Consider the following 24,055-nt stretch of genomic DNA (forward strand, 5'->3'; position numbering starts at 1 on the left):
CTTTACATTCTATACAATTGTCATTGCTGTATGTTTTTAATAATGTGAATGTGCAAAATGTTTATATGATGTAGACGACCTGTGAAGTCAAGTTCCGTTTTCACAGAACAAATTTTGATCATTATAACCAAAATTGCTATGTTGTGAAGAAAGAAAGCAAAGACATCATTGACAGCACATTTTATTCAGTGTAACAGGGATTATAGCTGCCCTTTCAAACTTTTCATTATGTAAAAACTAGACCAAATTAGGGGTGAAGGGGGGTAAGAGGAGGAACAAAAGCACATTGTGGCGATGATCTGAAAAACCAATGTCAAATGAGCCCTTGTGGGCACGACTCACAGTTTTGGCCTGCTGGGAGCACCAGTGTCCCATCTATACATTGCATTCATCACACCAGGTAAGATAATTTGCTTCCACAAACTGCATATTCTCACAGTGAAGGAAACAGAAAAGCATATACAGTACAGAAATATCAAAAGAATGTATCTCGAGTAGTTTATTGTGGCAGTGTATGGATGGATCAGATGGGGGGGGGGGGGGGGGGGGGGGCGGGGGGGGGGGGAAACAAGCACAATGGGATGCTTTGTTCTTAAAAGCCTCCACTTATTTATTTTTTTTAGCAGATTGCAATTCAGTTTTAATCAAGAAAACAAATAATTTATGGGGAAAGCAATTCATAATATTACAATTGTGGATAAATCTTTGTTGGTTCATTGCAATTTTGTTCATGTGATCAGTTGACTTCTTAAATACAGAAATAAATAAACAATATCATGGATATTCTAACTACTGCAACAGCATGGACGCATCAAATCAATGTTCCGTATTTAGGCAATGAACTTCGGAATGTCTCTCGCTGCGCTTCGCAATCCTAAAACACAATTCTAAGTACATACTATAGGGTAGAAATCCATGTTTAGGGAACATTAAATTAAATCAAATACATTGCATGTCCTTTGCAGTGTAACATCTATAATAGTATAAATTGAGAATCTTTACCACATCTGAGCACAGAGATAAACCATTTATATCATATGGCTGCCTTCCTCAATATCATTTGTCATCTTTATAGTGTTTGTGATGTTTTTATTTCTGGCAGGAAAAAAACATTAAGTGTATTTAGCGAGTTATTTCAGGAAAATTCTCTAGAATGTCTAAAGGTAGCAGTTGGGTATTATTACCGTTATTTAAAAGGAATACAAAAAGAGGTCAAAGCGGGTTACAAGCAACAGTATACTGTATATATCAGCAGGAAGTATCAGGTATATATTTTTTTGTAATTTTTTTTTTTTTTTTAATGGAATAAGTTTGGTCATTTACACATTTCCACTGTCTTCATCAGAAGCAGTCATAAAGTACATCCACTTTTTCATAGCTGCATCACATACAGTATTGGGTACATTTCTACTGCAAGGAACATTGCACATGCTGGTGCAAAGGTTTACAGTGTTCGCACTTCCAGTGTTCTCGCAAGTTTAGTCCTAATGGAAAGTTCCAGTGTTTTCCTTTTAACAACAAACTTAAGCAGCGTGGCGACACCTAGTGGTAATACGAGTACTCATGTAGTCCAGGTTGCATCAAATTATTAGCGCTTCCAGTGATCTAACTATGAGAGTAGCATAAACATGAGTATTAAAATGGCACATTAGACGCATTTGTGTCAGTATGCACTGCACAGTTTGATATACATCGAAAGGTCCTGAAATATATTAAGCCGTTTGAGCATTTATTCGATAGCCCTGATATCCAGCTTAATGTCCATGGACTGGTGGTGTTCTAAAATTCTACTAGTTAACATCTAGGGCCTCACAATTAGTAGTAGTAATGCGCAGATGTTGACTAGTGCACAGTTTTGTCTCATTAGTAATATGTAGTTGTCCAACTAGTATGCAAAAGCTCTCCTAGTGTACTAGTACATGGACCTTAAGCTTTACTAGTAAGACATATTTGTTATGCTAGTGTGCCCTAGTAGTTCTACTAGTGCACTGAATTGTCATACAGAGTGTACTAGTATATGGACCTTATGCTGGATATCAAGGATATCAAATGAATGAGCATTTATTCGATATCTTTAAATGACACATGCTTACTAGTTCAGCCTAGTAGTGATACTAGTGCAGCACAGTAGTTTACTAGTAAGGGTTGATTGCATATTAGTTGGCCAAAAGTAGCGCTTGTTGTGGAAAAAACCTTACTAGTCAGACACAATTGTTCTACTAGTGTGGCCCAGTTCTACTAAAGCGCTGAATTGTCTTACGAGTGAGGACAGTGTACACTAGTTACTTTAAGCTGGATATCAATTAAATAAATGCTCGAATGGATTGTCATACTGAAAAGGAGTAGAACAGTTAGCTCTGGAGAGGATAATGGATGAATATGCATTGCCTAGGTCACATATTTACTCTGGAGATGAATAAATAAACCCAATTTACAGCAACAAACCTCAAAATAAATATAAAAGAATCATTTCTTGAAATGCCTAAAAACAGGATCGGTGTAAAATGAGGCAAAATGAAAGGGCAGAATCCCGTAACCCGACTGTCTGTTTTGGTTTAACTTGCTTGGTGGTGGAAAAAGTTGCCCAAAACAGTAGATGGCGCTCAAACCACACACTGTACAAAGGTGTCCCGCAGGGTTCAATCTTAAAACCTTTGTAAATTGTCTTTGCAGGAACCCAAAGTCCAAAGAGTCAGACAGAATCGGGTCACTTGGGCTGCGCTTTATCGCGCTTCTTTCTGGTGTTGCTCCAGCTCTCTCTTCCTGAGCTTCTCACGTCGTTTCTCCACTTTCTCGTCGTTCCTCTTGGCCTTCTCCATCAGAACTTTAAGGGCTTTTATTTTTTTCTTGATCAAGCATTGATCCTGGGAAGAAGTAACTCCAAGAGACTGAAATAAGAAGAACAAGAATGAGCATCCTACACAGATACAGTACATAAATTCAACGACCTACATTCCTTGTAACCCTGGACATTCTACTATTACGATTACCTTGAGGTCAGCACTATCCAGTTGTAGCAGCCGTTCTCCATCTATGTTTTTGGCAGTGAATTCTGGAATATGCTGTTCTAAACTGAGGCCCATGAGCCAGCGGGCCACTTGCTGAGAGGTCCACTCTGATACATTGCGGTTCTGCCACTGATGCTGCTTCGTAATCCACTCTTCTTCTAGGATCTGGTGACAAAAGTCCAACAGAAACTTGGTGAGTAACGTGATTACAAAGATTTCCAGGTCTTCCTCTCTGCATTCGATCATGATCTGAAGACTGAATAATTTTAGACTAGCTGATAGCAAATACTAAATAATAGTATCCTACAATGCAGTGAGGCATTAATGACACACTAACTGGGCAAAACACTAGGTAGAAATGTAGCCTGTAGTTAATATCATATTATATTGTGCAAGTATACCTAATGTCTCGGAAATGAGAAATACCTTGACTTACGAGTACCCCAACCTAAACGTTTTTGGAGTTGTGAGCCATGGCTTTGTCGATTTTTTTATTTACATTTTTTCCGCTCGTGTCGCAAACAAAAATTGTAGTTACAAAGCAAGCTTCAAGTACGCTGCTGCTTGAGTGAAGAGAAAAACACAAGTGGTGCAATTATGGTACTGTAATGCCCTCGCATGTGGGCAAGGAGAGCCACAGTTGACAATGCACTTTCAGCCTTTTCTTGAACACAACAAACAGGCAAAGACAAATATAAAATGAAAACACTTGCAAGGTGCGGACGCTGACTAAAATAATCGGGCAACCCAACTGACTCCAGCTTTTGATGTTACTCATTAGGCCATCCCCTTCACTAAAGGCACACATCAATACACCAATACTACAATGTATGTGTGAAGTTTATTTCGTTACATTCTCTTACAGCGCTATCTCAGTTACAGAATGAATTGAAGTCGCAAGTCAAGGTACCGCTGTAGAAAACTGCGGTAAACAGTTCCAGTGGCCAGTCTCACCTCATCATCTACCGTATCCAGACTCTTGTTTGTGGCAGCATAGGAAACAAACCAAAAGAGGAGGGAATGTAAACAATGCAGAAAGACACTGGCGAATCTCAACACACTAAATTCAGCTCTGGTTCTGGATTATTTTTATCCATATGACAGCATGGTGCGCCATTGCAATAATGAGACTCATGTGCCGCAATTTCTGAGTGAGCGTACCTCATCAGAAGAAAGCCCTACGTTTTCGGCATGTCCTGATGTTTTGGCTTCGCTGGCCAGCCCGCTGATCTCTACGGAGCTGCTGCTGCTGCTAGCACTCAGGTCCTCACTCAAAGCGGGACCCTGACAAACCAGAAACACAATTACCCAGTCACAATGGGATCCATCTGTGAGCACCGGGAGGCTGCATGTGCTTAATTGGACCAAGTGCCTCAATTCTATTGACCTTTCCCTGATATATTATTGATTAGTGCGTTAAGTTTGCAAATGTAATCAAGGCTGTGGGCCATTCACTGCATGTTTTAAACACAGGGAGCCTGGATGGGGACCACATGAATCAGGCAATGCAGGACCTTTTCGCTGATTATAGCCCACATTGATTGGTCAATTAATAATAAGTACATCAGAGACTAATAAAGCGAGGAAGTAAAATTGTGTTTTAAACTGGGAAATCAGAAAATTATGATGCATTGTTAAGTTAGTTATTTTACAAACAACTAAACTATAACTACTGCATATATTAGAGTGAGGCTATAAGACAATATTTAGATCACTAATTTTCATCTGTTTCATATTTAGATTTATATTAACACCTACTGAACTACCACAACATTAGGCACAATTTAGTGACATTCGAAAAAAACGAAATGTGAGTCAATTCTGTCTTTACAAAATAGAATCTTCAATTTTGATTAACATGGCTGTATTCAATTAATACGAGGGCAAAATATTCAAAACCTCTTAGATTGAAGCAGTGCACTTACACCACTGCAAACTACAACAAAAATAATAGTGTAAATAAATATAGTAGCAATCAAATATTGTCTTTATTAGCTTTTGTACATGCAACTTTATTTACTGGGTAGGATTAGATTGTGCAGGTGTACCTAATGAAGTGGCAGAGTTTCTAAGTATAAGTAAGTATAAATAAGCATATACAAATAGAGGATATAAACAAATAGTACTTACTACTTACTACTCAATAACGTTTATTTATTTATTTTTTATTTATTTTTTTCCTTCTTCTTTCTATTAACGTTTATAATGGATTACAGTATGTCTAAGTCATTAATCGGTTCAGTGTCTGCAAACCTCATGAAATTGTCCCTTGACTTTCCGAGGACTTTCCTCTGTGCATCTGAAAGAGAGTTAACATAGGAGATGTCACATGGCCATTTTTGTACCACATCTTCATAAAAAAAAAAAAAACATAAACGGTACACTTTGCTCGGTTTTTCTTCAGTTTTTATCCCCCTGCTCTAGAGTGTCACTCTTGAGCATCTTACCCAGACTCAGGGGCTTGTCTCTGCTCCTCCGCACGTCGAGAGGGGCTTGATGTTGTAAGAGAACCTGCGAGATACACCGACATTGTGAGCATTCCTAAGGCAAAGCTACTGTATGTCGTTGTTTTGAATATACAACGTGTAATTCTCTTTGTTTAAGGTTTTGTTTGAACTGAGGGTGGCAGATGCACTGCTCGCCACTGCTATTTAATGCCAAGGCAGCACTTATATTGATCTAATCTGTGGGTTGTCGTTGGTTTACAGGCGTCCAAACCTTCTTTTAATCGCCGGGGGGATCCTTCTGCACTGGCCAGACCTCTGGGTACCGCATCATAAGAGGCCACACTACGAATGGAGCCAGAGCGACTGTGACCTGGACTACTGCGCCCCTCTAAGACCTGAGGATGGACGGCAAGAGGTGAGCTGGAGAGTCATGTTTATAGAAAAAGAGAAAGCAGACAAAAAATGTATAAGACGGATAAGTGTGACATAATATTGAGAGGAAGTTAGCCGAACTGATCCAGTCACAAAATGAACGTGTACCATTTCCGACTCTTTTCACATCGGAAGCCCCGCACTGCTTTGTTTTGGACTCCCTGCCAATTGGGACTCTCAAGTTGTTTATCCAATGTGAGCTGCTCATCTCAAGCTGTGTTTAAAATGACAACATTATCCAGACAAGAGCTTTTCATCCACAAACATACTGCCGTTCTCGTCGCATTCAGAGAAAACGAGTTGTTACAGCGCCGTACACTCAATTAGTGCGGCTGAGCAACATGCATCAATTAATCCATTCAATAAATAGATTGGATAGAGCTCAGACACTCATACACACTCCAATTAAACACAATGTGCTGACCTTTATGACAACATATTCAAAGTTGGGAATAATGTTTGGTTTCATGACAAATTCCGTATTTCAAGACACGTCGTATGATGAGGCATCTGTTGTTGAAAAAGTGTGTGTGTGCGTGTTAAATTACAAACCTCTCCTTCGGTGGAGCTGACGCTGTTTGCTCTTGAGCCTTTCCCTTTGCTGGGAGAGTAGGGGGAGCCCTTCCTTAGTTCTATAAATGCACACACACACACACACACACACACACACAAACAGCATCTTAAAGATCAACGGTAGTTATCATAACAGTGTGTTGCATATAATATACACAAATTGGCCACACCATTAGGTACACCTTGCGCACGAAGATCTACCTGGGCAGTCTAATGAGATCCCCCCAAAATTCTACCAGTACAAAGTTAATAATGTTCTGTGGGATGCTGATTATTAATTTTAAATGATTTGGAATGTTTAGGTCTGGATGTATGGGTGTCGTCATTCTTGCATAAAGTACCTGAAAGTGATACTTGAGTAAAAGTAAAAGTATCTTAGCAGAAAATAACTTTAGCGGAAGTTCAAGTCACCTTGTAGAATATTATTTGAGTAAAAGTCTCAAAGTAACTGACATTTGCTGTACTTCGGTATCAAAAAGTGTTTTCTGATATAAAATGTGGTCTACTCAAGTCTTGGAAGTAAAAATGTACAAAAAGTAAGCAGTTGGAGACTTTTGGGGAATGTATCGGAGTAAAAGTATAAAATGACATTTTATTTAGGAACTGTAGTGGAGTAAAAGTTAATGTTACCAGAAAGTACAAATATTTGAAATTTCTACTTGAATACAGTGACAAAGTACCTTATTATGTTATATTAGAAGAGTTTGCAGTAGTGGAGAATTGCACTTTCTCATATTTTGTCTCATTTATTATTATCTTTATAAAGGCGGAAACTTTAATCCCACGCTTTATCATCGTTCTTTTTACTTTATGCATTATTGATGTGCAATACGTTTTCTTTTGCTTTAAGCTTAGGAAAACATTCGCACTCATTTTAGTTCATCAATACACTGTCTCAAAAAAACAATGTCTTGCTTGAACAATAATGCTATTAATTAGGCAACTATAATTTACTCGGATTACAAGGACAGACTGTCATATCACATTCAACTATTCATATTTGTAAGCGATCCTATCTGCAGATTTCTCTCTTCTCCTCCCACATGCTCCCATTTCTCGCACGTCCCAGCTGTCTTCTTTGCCGCCTCAGTTTTAATGTTGCATAATGGGCTGCGTCACTCAGATTAGAACAGATCCAGTCTCGCCGTTACTCTGTCGGCACTGGTCACATGTCACGCATTCTGATACTGTCGCAGGGGGAAAAAAGCCTGCTTAGCTCAAGAGGTGAGCAAAAAGCAGGTAACACAGCTTCAAGTTTCTTGTCAGACAAAGCATAAGTAGACATAATTTGCGGCGTGAGCCATCAAAACAGTGTAGCTAAAAGTGTAGTATCCAAAGAATCACTAAAATACAATATCAAACTGCATAACGTTACAGTCGATTGAACTTTTTTTTTTTTAATCCAGTGCAGTACATTTGTTAAGTGCTTTTCAGTTGTATTTAACTTTTAATTACAATGCAGATGCAGTGTTTGTTTGACCTCTTCCTTGTGCTGCAGCTCTGCTGGGGCTGTTCTGCAAAGCAGGCGGCCTCTCAGCACTGTTGCTGTTGTTGTTGTTGACCTGGATGTTGTTTTGCTTCATCAGCTGCATCAGCTCTGACTCCAATGTTGCAATCTGTTGAGAGGAGGGAGCAGATCAATGTTAATTAGCTGTGAGCACGCTTCCGTCAAAACAAAAGTGTTCCGGATGATGGGCATTTGACGAAACAAAATAATATCCCCAATTCTCCTTTGCAGCTATTCAAGCTTCTGGAGTTTTGGGAAGGTTTTATTTTTTATTTCAGCTGTGAGTAAGGGGTTTTCGTGGGGTTCAGGTTAGGGTTCTCAACTTCTTCCACATTAAACTTATTGACCATGCCTTTATGGACATTGCTTTGTGTACTGAGAAATAGAAAAGGCAATTTTCCATGCTGGTTGGAAACAAATCCCAAATATCTTGGTAAGATGATTCATGAATTGGAATGTCTCATACTGTACAGTGTATAAAAGCCAATAACATATACAGTCCCAGACTGACTGTACAGTTTTATTATGTAGATTGTTGTCCTGGCTCTTGCTTGTGCCATTTTAATGCAGTGCAGTAGCCAGTTGACATGTGCAGAATAACGATAGCGCACACTTGGCTGCATTGGCGATCCAGCCGAGCAGACACTTAACGCTTCTGTCATATTATACAGTGGGAAAGCTAATAAATAAATAAATAAAACAGCTTGACCTTTGACCACAGAGCTGACCACAGGCCACGGGGACACCTTAGCCATCTGCTGTCAGTGTGAACTGAGGGGACAGTTTTGCAAAAAATAAAGCACCCATGTGTAAAAAGCTTTTGAGCAGGGATGCAGATTGTTGAACTGAAATGCACAGTAAACACTTAGAAGTACAAGTGTTAATTTGCTATCTTCTTCCCTTCTTCAGAGACATTTAGTGTGTCCTCTGGAGACCACTTAGCCAAATCTTACAGACATATTTAGATGAACTGCTTAAAGAGTCACACATAAACATAGAATATAATCTGTACCCTGACTTGAAGTCCCTGGATCTCAGCCAGGTGAGCTTTCTCGGCCTCCTCCAGGCGCCTCCTTTCGGCATCCTCCTTCTGGATCAACTCCACCTCCCTGGAGGAGGAGATGGAAAAGTGTTGAGCAGGAGAGCAAGCCACAATGACAATGAGGCACCAGAACTGCATGATGTCTCCAGCCAAAATAAAATGAAATCACATACAAATTACGTTAAATATACAGATACCGGTATTGCTGCCAATACCAATACTTACTCATAAAAGTGTCCCGATACGACACACAAGACATATAATTTCTGGGTAAAAGTGATGTAAGCTGTGTGGAGATAGGCAACTGCAAATTCTGTCTGCATAATGGATGATTAACTCCGCTCAGGTGGCAAATCCGCTCCTTTCACGAAGCACCTTTCGAGCCTCTTCGCCCGCAACGCACTGCTATTACTCTAAAACATTTTATATTGAAGTGAAACTTACACCATGCTCAGGAAAAGTTTTTGTGTTTTTGAAAAACATTGGATTGAAATGAAACACATTACTGAAATGTAAGTAAGCATTCATACTTGGTCTAAAAAAATTGGTATCACTGCATCCTTAAATATTACACATTTTAGATAGTCACAAAACATTTTAAAAGTAAATATTTGAGAATCGACCGTCTAAATGTCCACGTATCAAATACAGAGCATAGGAAAAAAAAGTATTTCATCAACATTAATGCCTTAGAAAAAATGGAAAAAATAGTATTTCATCAAAATTAATGCCTTATCTAGACAAAAATAGGGGGGGTGGGGGCAGGGGGAAATTAACTGTACCTACGTGTATATTAAAAAAATAACCTTCTTGGAAGATTTAACATAATCACCTAAGGTGCTTTGAGGCCATTCCTCTGTTTGTAAATGATGCTTCTTCATCTCTCTCCTGTGTGGACATCTTAGCCATAAAAGCAGTTAGTTTCTAACGTCAGCCTCACTTTGTCTGCAGGGCTGAGCCAATTAGAGGCAGTCAGATTGAAGCTGAGCAGCCAAGGTCGTGATGGGCCTTGTGCACAGACAAGTTGTGCCGCATAGGAGCAAAAAGCCCACTCTTACTGCTGAGATGGGATAAGATCCATCCATTTTCTGAGCCATTTTTATCACCCTGAACTGGTTGCCAGCCAATCGCAGGGCACATATAAACAAACAACCATTCACACTCACATTCACACCTACGGGCAATTTAGAGTCTTCAATTAACCTACCATGCATGTTTTTGGGATGTGGGAGGAAACCGGAGAGCCCGGAGAAAACCCACGCAGGCACGGGGACAACATCCAAACTCCACACAGGCGGGGCCGGGCATGGAACCCCGGTCCTCAGAACTGTGAGGCAGACGCTCTAACCAGTCGGCCACCATGCCTGGGATAAGATCTTGCGTATAAAAAAACAAAAACAAAAAAAAACAACTGCCTGACAGATGGCAGTGCAGAAAATATTCTCATTCTCTGTGCGATGATGCAAGCGACGATTGCAGTAAAATGGATTCACCAGACATTATTCATCCAAGTACACTGCGTGTCAAGATGGGAGCAATGGCCTCATTTAGAAATGTAATGTGTAGGAGTTATAATACGGGCGTAGGTGTCATATGAGTGTAGGAGCAACTATAATAGTATGACATTACTGGGTGCATTAGGAACACTGCATGATCAAATAATATCTAATAATAATAATACATCATTGTAGAGATGCAGAAATGTTGTTTTTTTTTTTGTTACAGGAGGAGGGCAAATTATTGAAACAGCTCTCAGTATGATGCAGTACAGTTCTACACTACTGCAAACCACAATGACATTGTTAAACTTCTTAAATGTTTCAATCAAAACTGAGCATTGTTGTGTAATTATTGTTATCTTGTTTACGATCACTACACAAGAGGGTCAAATAATTAAAAAAAATTAAAATAAATACACTACACAGAATATAAAATAACAATATGGACACACTACAATTACATACTTTACTTTTGAACATGGTATACGTCTCACTCAAATATAACCTTTTTTAGAGTAGTCTCGCCACACATTTCACTTCAATGTAGGCATTTCAGTTTTGAAAAATAAAATTGGAAGGACAACTGAAGTGATAAATTATCACACAATTGCTTACTTGTGTTCACTCTGAGCTATGTTTTAAAAGCGTGAGGGGCTTAATCTTCGAGACAAGCATATGCTACTGGCAGAATCAACTTGGCAGGCGGGCATGTGGGGCGAAGGAGGGCTTGGCCAGGTGGGCAAGAAAGCCGGCGGTGGTCGATGTTGGTTCATGGTTCATGTTCAAGTTCATCATCAAATTTGCCAAGCATAATTTGCAGTCATCTTTAGTGTTGTTGTCAGAACTAAGCTTAAAGCAAAGCTATCCAATGCAAGGCCCATGGGCCAGATCCGGCCCATCACGTCATTTTATACGGCCCGTTAAAGCAAATAATGTGCCGCTAAGTCATGTTTCTTGCTAAAATTTGTACCAAAATTGCAAATTGTATTCAAATTATTCATTTGAAATATGATCATCTGTTTTTTTTGCATGTCACTCACTTTTGCTGGAAATCTTTGATGAGTTTCTTGGCTTTGTTGTACTTCTTCTCTAAAGTCTGATACTGCGCCTGGGCCTCCTTCAAGTGTTCATTGACCGTGTGGCACAGGGTCTGCGCCTCGATCCAGTAGCTCTCCAGCTTCAGCATCCTTTCCTTGTTCTCCTCGATGCTGGCCTTCAACTGGCTCTTCTCTTTCTCCCAACGCTGCTTCTCCCGCTCCACAGAGGCCAGCTGCAAGGAGGAGAAGAGGACAGTACGATAAATACATGACTCACAACATGCATTAGAGGAGACATAAATAATAATAATAATAATAATAATAATAATCACACTGGTAATGCGGAAAACAGCTGGATAAAAAAATATTAAGCTGGATAAAAAAAATATTAAAAAACATCAAATAAAATAAATAATAAAAATAGTTTATATTGTGATTGTTGTTTGCAGTGGAACTGCACAGTATCATACTGAGGGCCGTATTTAAAACATTATATCGTGAAATTTTAAGATAACCTCTAAATCCAGAACCTATAATCCCCCGATGCCCCCTGTTGCTCTAACACACATCTAGCATGCATTTAAAAACTTCTGTCCCTGCCACCAACATTCACCTTAAGTCACACTGACGGTCCTGTTGACTTACCTTGTTTTTGAGCTTCTGGATCTCGGCCTCAGTTACTGTGTGTTTGATCTGGAGCTGTTGGGAAAAAGAGAGGATAGAGAGGGAAGGAGAGAAGTGAGAGAGTGAGGGGACGGTCAGATAATCAAACGCATGGCTGCGCAGGCTCGATACAGTGTGAGGGGCAGAGGCGGATGACCCGGTCCGATTGCAGCACCAGTGATGACGTGCTCTCTCAGAGGAGAGGCAAAAAAAATACAAAATAAATCAGTGGCTGGTGATTTAGAGCCAGGAATAAGATTGTATCCAAATAAGCATGGTATGATTCATAAAATAATCTACCGCTACAAAGATGATATTATTATAATTATTTATATATTATTATATATAAAAGTTAAACAATATGTTTATTATTGTGCTTATAGTACTTTTACCGATTTCATATAGATCTTAGAATGATAAAAGTGAGCATTATTATCTTTGCATTCTAGTTGATATACAGCGCTTAACAAATGCAGAGTATTCGACCACCACAACTGTCTCTGGGGGCACCAATATCATAGAAGTGCTTTAAATCGGACTCTTTCAATTTCAGTCTTCGACATTTCACCATTAAACAGGAATGAGGAATTTCAAACTGATTTCATCTTTTTAAGACAACATTTGGCTCACTAGTCAGCAATTCTCCCATGAAAAATAATTGGTCTGCTCAGTACCGTAAGTAAATAACCATATTTTTACATCCTATTCAAAGAAATTTATGCTTTACTGTTTTTTATTTTTGGGGTAGAACTGTTTCAAGTTTAGGGAGTTAAGGGAATGTTGTTTATAGGACAAATATAATGATCCCCTAAATAGTAAAAAAAAAAAAAAACTAACAAGTTGACATTTCCACACAACTCTATTTGTTAAAAACAAACAATATTATGTTCATCCAAGATGAACTTTTTTTGCGTGTTGAACTATATAAAATATATGGGAAAAAAGTTGCCGTGCAAGTGGGAAAATGTTTCCCAAAAGTCGTATGCATAATCCAAAGGAAACATAACGTGAAGTGGGATTATTCCATACACATCTCCTCAAAGCTCCGTAGGACATATTTGCTATATGAGCTCATCTTGTCCTGATTAAAATTTTAAACTCAGCAGAAAGCTGGCGCAATTGCCAGCTTTCTGGCTCAGTGAAACATGAACTAACACGTGTGAATGCATTTGCACAAACATTAGGAAAATACTGCATACTCTTGTATGTATTAAACTAATATCATCTCGTGTATGTTATAGAATTCAGAGACTGTGATTCAAATTGGAATTGTTTCAGTTCGCATCTCCAGTGGCATGTGCAGTGCAATTAAATCTGTTTGTTTACAGAGAGAATCCATTGTGTTATTATAATAATACAGTGGACTATTCAAATCGAACTCAATAGAGAGCTCACAAGCATAAAAAAGTGAGCTGAAAGTAAACACAGCTGTATACCTGTTTTGGATTAAGTTCTAAAATAAATTGTAAATTGTTACATTAGGAATTGAGGCAATGTAATGATGGCGTTTAATCAAATTACTGTACTCTCTTTTTTACAAAAGGGGTTGAAATGTAACGAGTGAAAAGTACCTCTCTGAATTTCTGGTAGAGTTTAGTGGCGTCTAAATCCGAGGGCGACAAGACATCGTCGTTCTCGGGCAGGTCGAACACTTCGATGTTCTTCTCCTCGCTGGCCGCGGCGATCCCCGCCTCCTCGTCATCCGTTGCGTACTCACCTGTCTGCTTGAAGAACAGAAAGTGCAATGTCAGTCATGCAGTTTAGCATCTCAGCTTGACCAATGCATGAATCCGATTTGTCTTCGATGAATCCCAACCTTATACAGGTCAAGCTCAATAAATTGGGATATCATAGAAAAATTCATTCATTTCAGTATTCAATTCAAAAAGTGAAACTTATATAATACAGATTCATTAAACACATAGGAAAAGGTCAACTCGGCTACCGCAGAGTGAGGAAAAGGAGTTTTACGACACATCTCAGACAGTTCAAGTGTCCAAGAGAGTTAATAGAATTTTTCTGAAACTATTTTCAAGAATTTAAATTGGTTAACAAATAACAATGTGTAAAATAAATAAATAAATAAAAATTTAAAAACAGACATCATGGGGACAGGCCAATAGTGTAACTTTGTGAAAAACTGGACGGATGACTTGACCATCTTTGGTTTTCGACTGCGATGAAAATTGAGTTACATTTTTTTAATTGAACAACTGAAATAAATTACATTTTTGGATTAATTAAAGTCAGATTTATTGAGAATGGTTCGCTATTCACCAGTTCGCCTATTGATGTTTTTTTTCTCAGCTATGTGTGGAAAAAATAACCTATTATCTTATTATTGTGCTGTTTCTGTAACGCCCTAAAATACTCCAAGATGATGCCAAAGGCCAGTCTATTAGGAAAGTAGTAATTACTGTCAAGAGCGTATTGTTGAAGTTATGCATCTCGAGTGAGAGACGAAGATCTTTGTACGTCGGGCAGGGGTTAAGTTTAGCCTGCGTCATTAGTGGAAGTTACAGTAAGTCTTCACCACATGTGCATCTACACGTGCACTCCCAGTTAATTTATTTATTTATTTTTTAAATAAACCTGTAATCCATTTATCTTTTATGGTAATGTAGGATTTGTTTTAAATTACAATAAAGTGTTTTGTGGTCACCGTTTGTGGTATAGTTACGTTTTAAACAATTTAAATAGGCAGTTAGTTTTTCGCTATTCCTGGCAGGGCTCAGGCCCTACTGTATTCCCATTTCGCAAGCCACATAAAATGATGTGGCGGACCGGATATGACCCCCTGTCTTTGAGTTTGACACCTGTGGTTTAGAGGGAGAGGTATTAATTTAATGTTTATAATTGTGATTGCAGTTTACAGTTATGTAGAACTGCACTATAGCATACTGAGAGTAGTTGCTAATATTTTTTTTTGCAGTTGTACGCTACAATCTATCCGACAACTTTTCTTGTCCGGGCTACATGAGTCAGAGCCGCGTGTCAAAGCTCTCCCAAAATTTGCTTTTCATCTTCCTCCGACATCCTCTTTTCATTTGCGACTTTGCATAAGTAATGCGACTTTAATGCTATCATCGTGTAAAATCAAGGTAACCGACTTAATGCTCCACAAACCTTAGATATGAATTGCTCTGACAGTTTAGTGAGCTGCAAATGTCATTTGTATAAGAAATACACTGAAGGAATCTTGTTTTTCTGTTAAAACCAAATTGCCACAAAGGCAGGTACGGGAAAACTATAATATTATAAGACACCTTTACATAAACGGATTTATTGAAAGGCTTCTGTTTACCAAATTTTTTTCTCGCTATTTTAGATTGCTTGGCCCCGATAAGTATGGACGATCAACTCATTTTCACTAACAATATAGTAAAATAACAATAATATTGGTACAATAATGACAACATAATCAAGATTCTTCAAAGAGCATTTAGGGCTTTTTAATGTTTTTTTTTTGTGATTTAAAAACACAAAATGGAGGTTAATCTGAACATGATTCCTACATGTTGTGTCTCGTCACAAGGCCGTGAGGTTGCATGTAGTCCCGAGTGTTTAGTCAAACTGGGAAGAAAAGTGGCGTCATCCATTTGCCTTTGAATCTGAGCGCATCGATCAATTAATTGATTTGGCCCATGACCAACAGTGCTTCATATGTCCAATAGAGTTAGTCTGTGAAATATCTCTGGCGCCTTTTTTACCATCACGCAATCAACCTATTTAATATAATGGGGAAAAAAGAAGAAACAAAAGCCGACACAAACACAATGCTCAGCTCAGAGATACTCCCGTAATATTATTGTGTTTAGTTGGCAGTGGCTTTATGTAGCTACATGAGAGGGTGATATTAGAAACTCCTCTCAGCCAAAACTAGGCATATCTTTAACTTTGTAATGGCTGAATCTTTCAAACAGCTTATATAAGATTGTGCATGTGTAACTAATGAAGTGTTCAGTGAAAGTAGAATACCAATGTAACAGATTCTACCTCGCACCCACACGTGTTAAAACTCCTACACTTGAACCATTTTTAACTCTCTAAATTAGGTCGATGTGACTATCTACAACGGCTGCAGCTAATACATTGAAATCAGTATGCCCCATCAAAAGTAAGCATTATTATCTTTTTGTTTTGTTTTTTAATTGCAATTTTTTTTTTTTAATCCCAGCCGTAAGTGTGGCTCTTGACTCCGATAACAGGGTTGAGTCCCCTTTCCTATAATAGGCCTGTCGTCTGTTGCCATGGTTGCAGCATCCTATATTAAGATCCCATTCGGTGAAGGGGGAGCAACACAACAATATAGTAGAGCCGTTAAACATTACAGAATCACCTGGCACCACATGCATAGACTGGGAGCCCACGAGCAGGACAACAACGGAAATACAACTAATTGTTGTTTAGAGCAAAACTTTGAAGTTTCCTGAAAGTTGCAAGAGTGCTTAAATTAGCGAAATAAATGCCTCTCGTAAGCAATATTCCACTTACTGTAGGTGTAAATAGTACTTAGACAGTTTAAACCCACCCTGTGTGTTAATCTCATGAAGAACCAAGCAAGCACCTCAAGAAGTTCTTTTTAAGTCGTATCGGGGGTGGGGGTGGGGGTGCTTTGATCATGAGCCAAATGGCAAAGAGAGAAAAAGATTCCTCTATTTTCATTTTTAACACAACCTTTGGCAATGCTCCACAAAGGAAATTAGTTGTGTGTGTTACGTAATCTTGCGAACTAAACTATCAAGACACTATCTCTTGGGCCAGTACGTTTGGATTGCCTTGACAGTGTCATCAAAATGCATGTGTGTGTGTGTGTCATGTGTGCATGTTCCTATTTATCTGACAGATGGCCAAACTTGGTTGTTTGATTACAAATAATTCCATGCAAAAGAGTGCGTGTGCGTCAGCTATTGCTCACAGAAGGACTGATCTTTTTCACTTGGGATCAGACACAATTAAAGAGCCATCAGTCACATCAGGAGAGTGAACCTTCATCGCAGCCCGCCCAGGGAAGGAATCGCTTGAAAATGTATAACCATATTAATATTGATGAGACTACTTATCGCCCCTTAGATCTGGATAATGGTTTTGTAGCGGTTTATCCCTTAAAGCTATAAATTCATTGCAAGTTTTCAGTAGCAGTTTATAATTTTATATGGACGATGGTTTGCTGTTCTGTGGAAGATTTTTATTTTCTTTTTTTTTACCTCCCCCAAGGAGGTTATGTCTTCATCGGTGTTTGATTGTTTGTGAGCAGGCTTACGCACATACAAAAATGATTACCTCCACCGATCACAAAAGCAGGTATTTTGCTCATGTTCATATGTTGCTTTGTCAGTTAACACGATTACAAAAAACATACAAAATCGAAATTTTGTGAAGGGATGGCACGGAAGAGTCGAAGAAAATGTAAAATTCTGATGAAAAAACTTCACTTGCGATGATGGAACTTCTCCACCCTGCTGCTTTATAATATATCTTCCTACGAATGAGGGTCGTCTACCTAAAACAAACACAGTTAAACGCCTCTATGTTTTATTTATCACTGGTTTTCTAACTTGTTTGAGCCACGATCGAACTGCTCTCCCCTCCAAAAATATAAAATGGTATATACTGTCTTGTTGTGCTACATTATCGCACAATGTCATACAGACATGCAAAGGTAAGCGAATATAAAAAATTTTAATAACAACAATCTTTCAGTGTCATTTGCGAGCAGCATTACAAAAACATTAACTATAGGAGGTGCAGTCCTCCTGGAAAAAGGTGCAGAACCAGGATTTTATTTTCCATTTTTGTTAACATTTAAAGAGGGCATTTTGGTCATTTTTCTTCATTTCTTACTCAATTTTGAATTTGAGTGTATACTGTATATCGATGATTGTCAAAGTTTGGTAGTAGTGCCACTAATTGTACAGTGGCTCATTCTTGTGGTACACAAAAGTATCACTTAAAAAGTCCAGTTCAGTTGTAATTAACTTTTTAATTTACAATACATATCAAATTCTACAGTTTGTACTATTTGTAGTAGCTTTTATTTTGCTTTGTTTTACTCTGCAGTCTGTAGCCAGGTCGGCATTGTAAATGAGAATAAATAAATGTTAAATACATCAGAATAAATAAACAAACAATACAATTACATTTAATCTTTCAGAATTTTAGTTATTTTTTTAAATTTAGGTACATTTGTATTTTGTTCTTATGTTGCAATACATTTCAATTGAATCATTAAACCACAGATTTTAAAAATAATTTTCCTATATTTAAGCACAGTGTTAATGTTCAAACTGTGCATAATGTTATTGTGACTTATAATGATATTAAACATACTTTTTAGGAAGAAAACTTTTTTATTTTTTTTTATTTTATAAACATTTGCTACCACTACGACTATGCAACTGTAATTTACGTTAGTCACGATGTTGGTATTTGGTGAAAAAGGTTTGAGAGCGACTGCTGTATATGGTTAGTGAAACGGTGTTAGACAGCGGGAGAATAAAGGAAGGCAGGTTCCTTGCATGTCTCAAAGTGACTGTTCTGTACATGACATCCCACTCTTGCAGTGCCAAGTCTCTACAGGACTTTAATTAGAACAGGCAGTGTTTCATGCTTGTGTATGTGTGCGTATGTGTGTGCGCGCTCGGGATTATGACAGCACTTGGGCTAAGGCTCCGTGGCCCGGAGAACAGTTTCTTATGCATGACAACTCCCACTGCGCTGTCCAACATGCGACGGGGGATTTTGAATGGCACTGATGAAGACAAGGGATGCGTGTATTAGCGATCATCTGCAATGTATTGATTTATGTAGATGTGTATACCAACTAAAGGCCCGCGGGTGCCAGCTCCGGTCCACCATATCATTTTCTGTGACCCACTAGAGCAAATCAAGTTTCAGGTTTATTGTTAAATGGATTTGTTCTTTTCAATCGGGCAGAAAATCTGTACAAAAATGGGATTTTTTCTTATCAGCTTTGAAGAATCAAAGAGAGAAATGTTGAGTGATGCTCTGTGGGATGGAAGGTGTGTATGTGGGTGGTAAAGCTGCATTTACTCACTCCCTTCAATCACACAAGAAGCGGGGTTGCAGATGAATAATACACACTGAACCTTTTTAATATGATTGTGGAATTTTAATGATGTGGGGGGTGGCTATTTACAACCTCTGCCACCTCTTATGGGTGATGCCCCGCCCGCCCTCCTGTCAGACTCTGAATCATACCGATGATGGTCATTACCTCATCATCATCGGCGTCGTACTGAGCGTACTGCTGCTCCAGGAGCTCTCGCTGTCTCTTCTCCTGCTCTAGGGTCTGCTGGATGAGCGTGGCCACCTCGCTCTGCTGGCCCGGTCTCTCTCGGCCAATGACAAAGCTGCACATAGAGACAGAGTGGGAACTGAATCCACGCTGGCTGCACGGAAGTCAGGCCACTGAACCACTACACCATGATGATGATGATTAAAATTTCTATACCTATAAATAATACCCTCAATTTTGTATTTATACCCCAATTAAATAGAGAAATTATTGTAACAGCATTAATTTATACATGAATGAAATGTCTTCTTTCTTTACTGTATGTGTGCAGATTTCAATGACCATGGCCACCAGTGTGATGAGTACCACTCCATAAAAACATTCATCCAATTAAGGAAAGGTAAGGGTTTTCTTTACCCATCCTTTTCAGGTTTTTATATTTGATTCTATCCCCATACGTTAAATGCCTGCGTATGTGTAGAAATGTCAATAGACATGATGGCTGGTAATTATTCAACTTCGGGTAACCTTCTGATTTTTATTAGCGCTGTGTCCCTAATTTCAGTTTAGCAATGGCGTGAGCGTGAATTCAAAGAACAGAATGTTGTGCCCCTCCCTCATTAAATCTGTAAAAAGTGGTCCTGCTTGAAAGATAATTGATTGTATAGTTTCCAACGTATTCTCTTGTAAGTCAAAATACATAGAAAAAGGACTATGAGTGTGTGTGACCATGGTGCTCCAGTGTTCTATCTGTGTTGTTGACTGGGCTACTAGAGAGCTCGCTCGTATGAAGGCAATGTAGACAAGGCCTTACGCTCCAGCAGAGAGGCGTCCTTTTATTATTTGATCTACATGTGAAGGAACAACCAGGGTGAACAAAGAGTCAAATTTTGAAAAAATACCAAAAATGGGTACTGACTATAAATTGTAGTGGTGTAAGCCTTTGGACAGCATGGAGGTCTGACCTGGAAACAGCCCTTCTCATTCATGGGATGTCCCTTTCCCTTTATTATTTCCATTCTTATTGTTGTACCCTAACAAGTCACAACATTAAACACACCTCAGACTCTAATCTAATGAGAACTGTATCTAAAATTGTGCTCAATGTCATGCTGTGGTTGTAGGGCACAACAATTTTAGTTTCCCTTTTGTGGAGTTTCAGGTTTGGAAACTCCTTTACAGTAAGTCCATATGGATGGGACTTCAGTTTAAAACCTGGATGATTTAAAAGGTTAAATATAGATACTGTCTAATGTAGGACAGCTGGCCATAAAACCTCAGAGAGGGAAGGCTTTACCAAGAAGGAAGAGGAGGAGGAGCAGTAAGTGGGTGACATGAAGGAGGAGGATGGAAAGAGCGAGAGAGTGAATGCAGAGTGAAAAGAGGACTGGTGATTCTAAGAGGAATAATATAGCCTTTTCATATGTACTCACGTCAAATCATTTTGTAGTACAGTATCGTATAAATAGATGCAGTATTGAAATCTTTTGCTCAGGTTTCTATTACAACCAATTGCAAAATATGACATACTGTATATAACTTGTGGTTTAAATGACATGAATACTTTCTGTAAAGGCTCAGTAAAAAATAAATCCTGAATTTCAAAAACATTCATGTCAAAAATGTCGTTAAGAGGCCTGAGCTGGGTCACCGTGACACTTCCTGCTGATAATGATCTTATCTCCTCCTCCACTGCCTTTTTATTTCTTTTTAGAGGGAGTGCATCTTACCGTACAACTCCTGATGTGTTCCTGAGGACAGAGGCTGCAAAGCTTTGCGTGACACCCACCAGGCTGGTCCCGTCCACCTCCACTATTTGGTCATTCACTTTGATCCTAACACGCACAGACACAACACACAAAAATGAGGACATCATTTAACACTTGAGGGTTAGAGGATGAATGTCATTGTCTTAACGCTCATTGAAACAGCTCGTAGTTCACCATGCCCCTCTTGAAAATGACTGCCACGGAAAATAAATGTCAAAATTACATGGTGATACTAATGCACGGGAAGCGGAAGAAACATCAGCCTGGCCAATCATGCACATTATTTTCAAGATTGGAAGACTGCACTCGGGCAGACGTTTCCCTCCGATGGCTCTAAACTAACCACAAGACCGAAAAAAACGAGGCCCCAAAAGAAACATGGAGGTCCATCGAGGACACAGAGGCCAGGCTTGCCTTTTTTGCCCTTGAGCCACAAAACACAGCACAGCCAGGCTTTCTGCTCCGTTCTGGACGAGACGAGAGGTCAGACGAGACGTTGAACTCCTATGAACCACCCACTGATCATCCAGTAATACTGTGAGTAAAATCCCTTTTAATTGATTCTTCTGAAGCTCTGCTTTGAAAATTGACAAGACAGGGAATTAATACGTTTTTGAGCTGAAAATGTAATTACAGATGCTGCTCTAAATGTCGTTCCACAACACAGAATAATATTAAAATACTTCAGTAGATAAATACAATAATAAACTCTCCAATATAAATAATAACACATTGTTAGGTAAGTGTGGCCTTGCAGATGAGAGGTTCTGGTTTGAATCTTGGCTCAGACGCTTTGATTGTTCTTCCTCCGCATGCGTTGGCTTCCTCCCACATTCCAAAAACATGAATTTAAGGTTAATTGGAGACTAATTTGCCCAGACTTGTGAATTGTTGTTGTTTGTCTCTGTCTTTTTTTGCACTAACAAAATGATTACTACTGCCGAACTCAAATGCAATACACGGACGCTTTTCTTTTTTTTAAATTATTGTCAGTTTCTTATTTTTAATTTGTTCTTATGTACATTGCGTAGACCACATTTTCTTTCAGTATTTAGCTTTCATTATTTATAATTCTTATTTAAAAAAAACATTTCTATATTCTTTCTATTCTGTAATTTAATTGCTCAATGATACTGTTGTGTTTTTACTGTGCAGATGAAAAATTAACATCTTGAATATGTGGCCTGCGATTGACTGGCAACCAGTCCAAGGTGTACCCCAACTCTCACCCAAACTCAGCTGGATTAGACTCCTACCCGTAAACCTAATGAGTACAAGCAGTATAGAAAATGGATGACTGGATAATATACAGTATACTCTCTTTGGAATAATTTAACAATGCATGTAATGTACATAGCTGCATCATCTGAATATACATGACAGGTATATTTATAGTTTCTAATTACATTATGCATTTAAACATGTATAAAGTACCATACATTATTACGTTCGTCATTTCGTACTACTCGGCAAATATGTGATAGGTGTCCATATAGATGCCTGACGATACAACGCGGTTAATGGGGACCAGAACCCCCCGCAAAAGGTGAAAAACCGCAAAGTGGGATTTGCCCCCAACCCCCCGAGGAAGTTTCGTGGATGTGTATGTGGGTACCAGAATGTTTACAATATGTAAACGGTATTTATACTTTACATATTTGAACAGTACACGAATTTACTTAAATCTTTAATGATAAAACCTTATACAGTAATTAACATATATTATACAGTAATTAACATTCATCAACATTGCCTTCTGAGAGAGGGGAAGAGGCTTGTGTTGGTGGCGGAGGCGAGGCTCTCACTTGACTCGGAGACTCTTCTGCTGGAGGCAGTTTTGCGGATGTTTGCTTCCTCTTTCTTGATGTACCGCACTGTAGATTCATTCACGCCATAATGGGGTGCCACAGATGCATAACTTCTGCCCTCTTTGATCAAATCTAAAAAAAATCTAAAAGTTTCACTTTTTCGCTGATGGTCATCGTCATCTTCTTCTTCTCGGGCGCCCCGGAGGAAGCTTTTCCAGGGGCACAGCACTTCGGCGGCATTGTAAGGGCTTGCTTAATTAATCAAAAAAATTATCCCTTAAACAAAAAAAGTTATTGCGAACACAACAGCGTGGACGAGACTGGCGAGACACAACAAGGGAAGATGCTGGGTGAGGCTGCGATGATGTGCAGCCAATCAGCTCACGGGATAAATCTACTTGTGCTCTCATTGGTCGATGTCGCGCCGGGAACCAATCACCCGCCTTGTATGAGTGCCCGTACAGTAAAGGCATATACAAAGCCAACTCATCTCTTTGTTTGGCATTGTTTGTTTTGTTACTTTTTTTTCATGAATATTTTGTAAAATCCCACGAAGCACTGAAGCCGCAAAGCGCGCAGTGGCGAGGGAACACTGTATATAGAAATGCAAAGACTCGTGGGACAGCTGGGGCAGCAAAAAATGAATCATAATCCTGCAAGAAGTATTATTTTAGTTGTTTTTAATCACCACACTCTTAACCACCACCGATGTCCACTTTTTTTTAAATGCCATCCATCCATTTTCTATAGTGCTTGTGGTTTGGGCAAAAGGTGGGTTACACCCTGGACTAATGGGCCTGAACTGAGAGTCGAACCCGGGACTACTTGACTCTGAGGCAGACAAGCTAACCACTATCTACTGTGCTGCCTCTTGAATACCATCCAAAATAAAAACAAGTGTGAAGACGAAATGACACTAATAATATCTACAGTATGTTCGATGGAAAGACTTCTCTACTGTATATCTGATTGTTGGTAAATTAAACTGCTTGCTAAAGGTGAACTGACCTTT

The 24,055-nt window shown here is 38.9% G+C and overlaps 1 protein-coding gene and 1 long non-coding RNA gene across 13 annotated transcripts in view; one reads left to right on the forward strand and one right to left on the reverse strand.

Moving 5' to 3' along the window:
- Nucleotides 1–24,055, forward strand: part of LOC133471146 (uncharacterized) — a 31,292-nt gene that overhangs the window by 4,609 nt on the left and 2,628 nt on the right. The window contains exons 2-5 of one of the 3 annotated variants that reach the window (XR_009786135.1): nucleotides 5,717–5,870; nucleotides 11,604–11,800; nucleotides 19,798–19,866; nucleotides 21,181–21,772. This is a non-coding gene — a long non-coding RNA (uncharacterized LOC133471146). Of the gene's footprint in view, nucleotides 1–3,061; nucleotides 3,202–5,716; nucleotides 5,871–11,603; nucleotides 11,801–19,797; nucleotides 19,867–21,180; nucleotides 21,773–24,055 lie in introns of those variants that run through there. The other 2 variants (XR_009786134.1, XR_009786133.1) reach the window with 2 other exon arrangements.
- Nucleotides 166–24,055, reverse strand: part of ppp1r9a (protein phosphatase 1, regulatory subunit 9A) — a 49,502-nt gene continuing 25,612 nt past the window's right edge. For 3 of the 10 annotated variants that reach the window (XM_061760379.1, XM_061760380.1, XM_061760378.1), the window contains exons 5-19: nucleotides 21,197–21,301; nucleotides 19,446–19,581; nucleotides 13,780–13,932; nucleotides 12,191–12,244; nucleotides 11,549–11,778; nucleotides 8,980–9,076; nucleotides 7,941–8,076; nucleotides 6,440–6,519; nucleotides 5,727–5,850; nucleotides 5,456–5,519; nucleotides 5,262–5,307; nucleotides 4,170–4,292; nucleotides 3,963–3,986; nucleotides 2,991–3,173; nucleotides 166–2,888 (exon numbers count right to left, since the gene is read on the reverse strand). In XM_061760379.1, coding sequence (XP_061616363.1) covers nucleotides 2,724–2,888; nucleotides 2,991–3,173; nucleotides 3,963–3,986; nucleotides 4,170–4,292; nucleotides 5,262–5,307; nucleotides 5,456–5,519; nucleotides 5,727–5,850; nucleotides 6,440–6,519; nucleotides 7,941–8,076; nucleotides 8,980–9,076; nucleotides 11,549–11,778; nucleotides 12,191–12,244; nucleotides 13,780–13,932; nucleotides 19,446–19,581; nucleotides 21,197–21,301 — 1,720 coding nt within the window. In that variant the 3' untranslated portion in view covers nucleotides 166–2,723. Of the gene's footprint in view, nucleotides 2,889–2,990; nucleotides 3,174–3,962; nucleotides 3,987–4,169; nucleotides 4,293–5,261; nucleotides 6,102–6,439; nucleotides 6,520–7,940; nucleotides 8,077–8,979; nucleotides 9,077–11,548; nucleotides 11,779–12,190; nucleotides 12,245–13,779; nucleotides 13,933–19,445; nucleotides 19,582–21,196; nucleotides 21,302–24,055 lie in introns of those variants that run through there. The other 7 variants (XM_061760381.1, XM_061760382.1, XR_009786129.1 and 4 more) reach the window with 7 other exon arrangements.

Source organism: Phyllopteryx taeniolatus, chromosome 21 (assembly GCF_024500385.1).
Source record: "Phyllopteryx taeniolatus isolate TA_2022b chromosome 21, UOR_Ptae_1.2, whole genome shotgun sequence".
Lineage (NCBI taxonomy): Eukaryota > Metazoa > Chordata > Actinopteri > Syngnathiformes > Syngnathidae > Phyllopteryx > Phyllopteryx taeniolatus.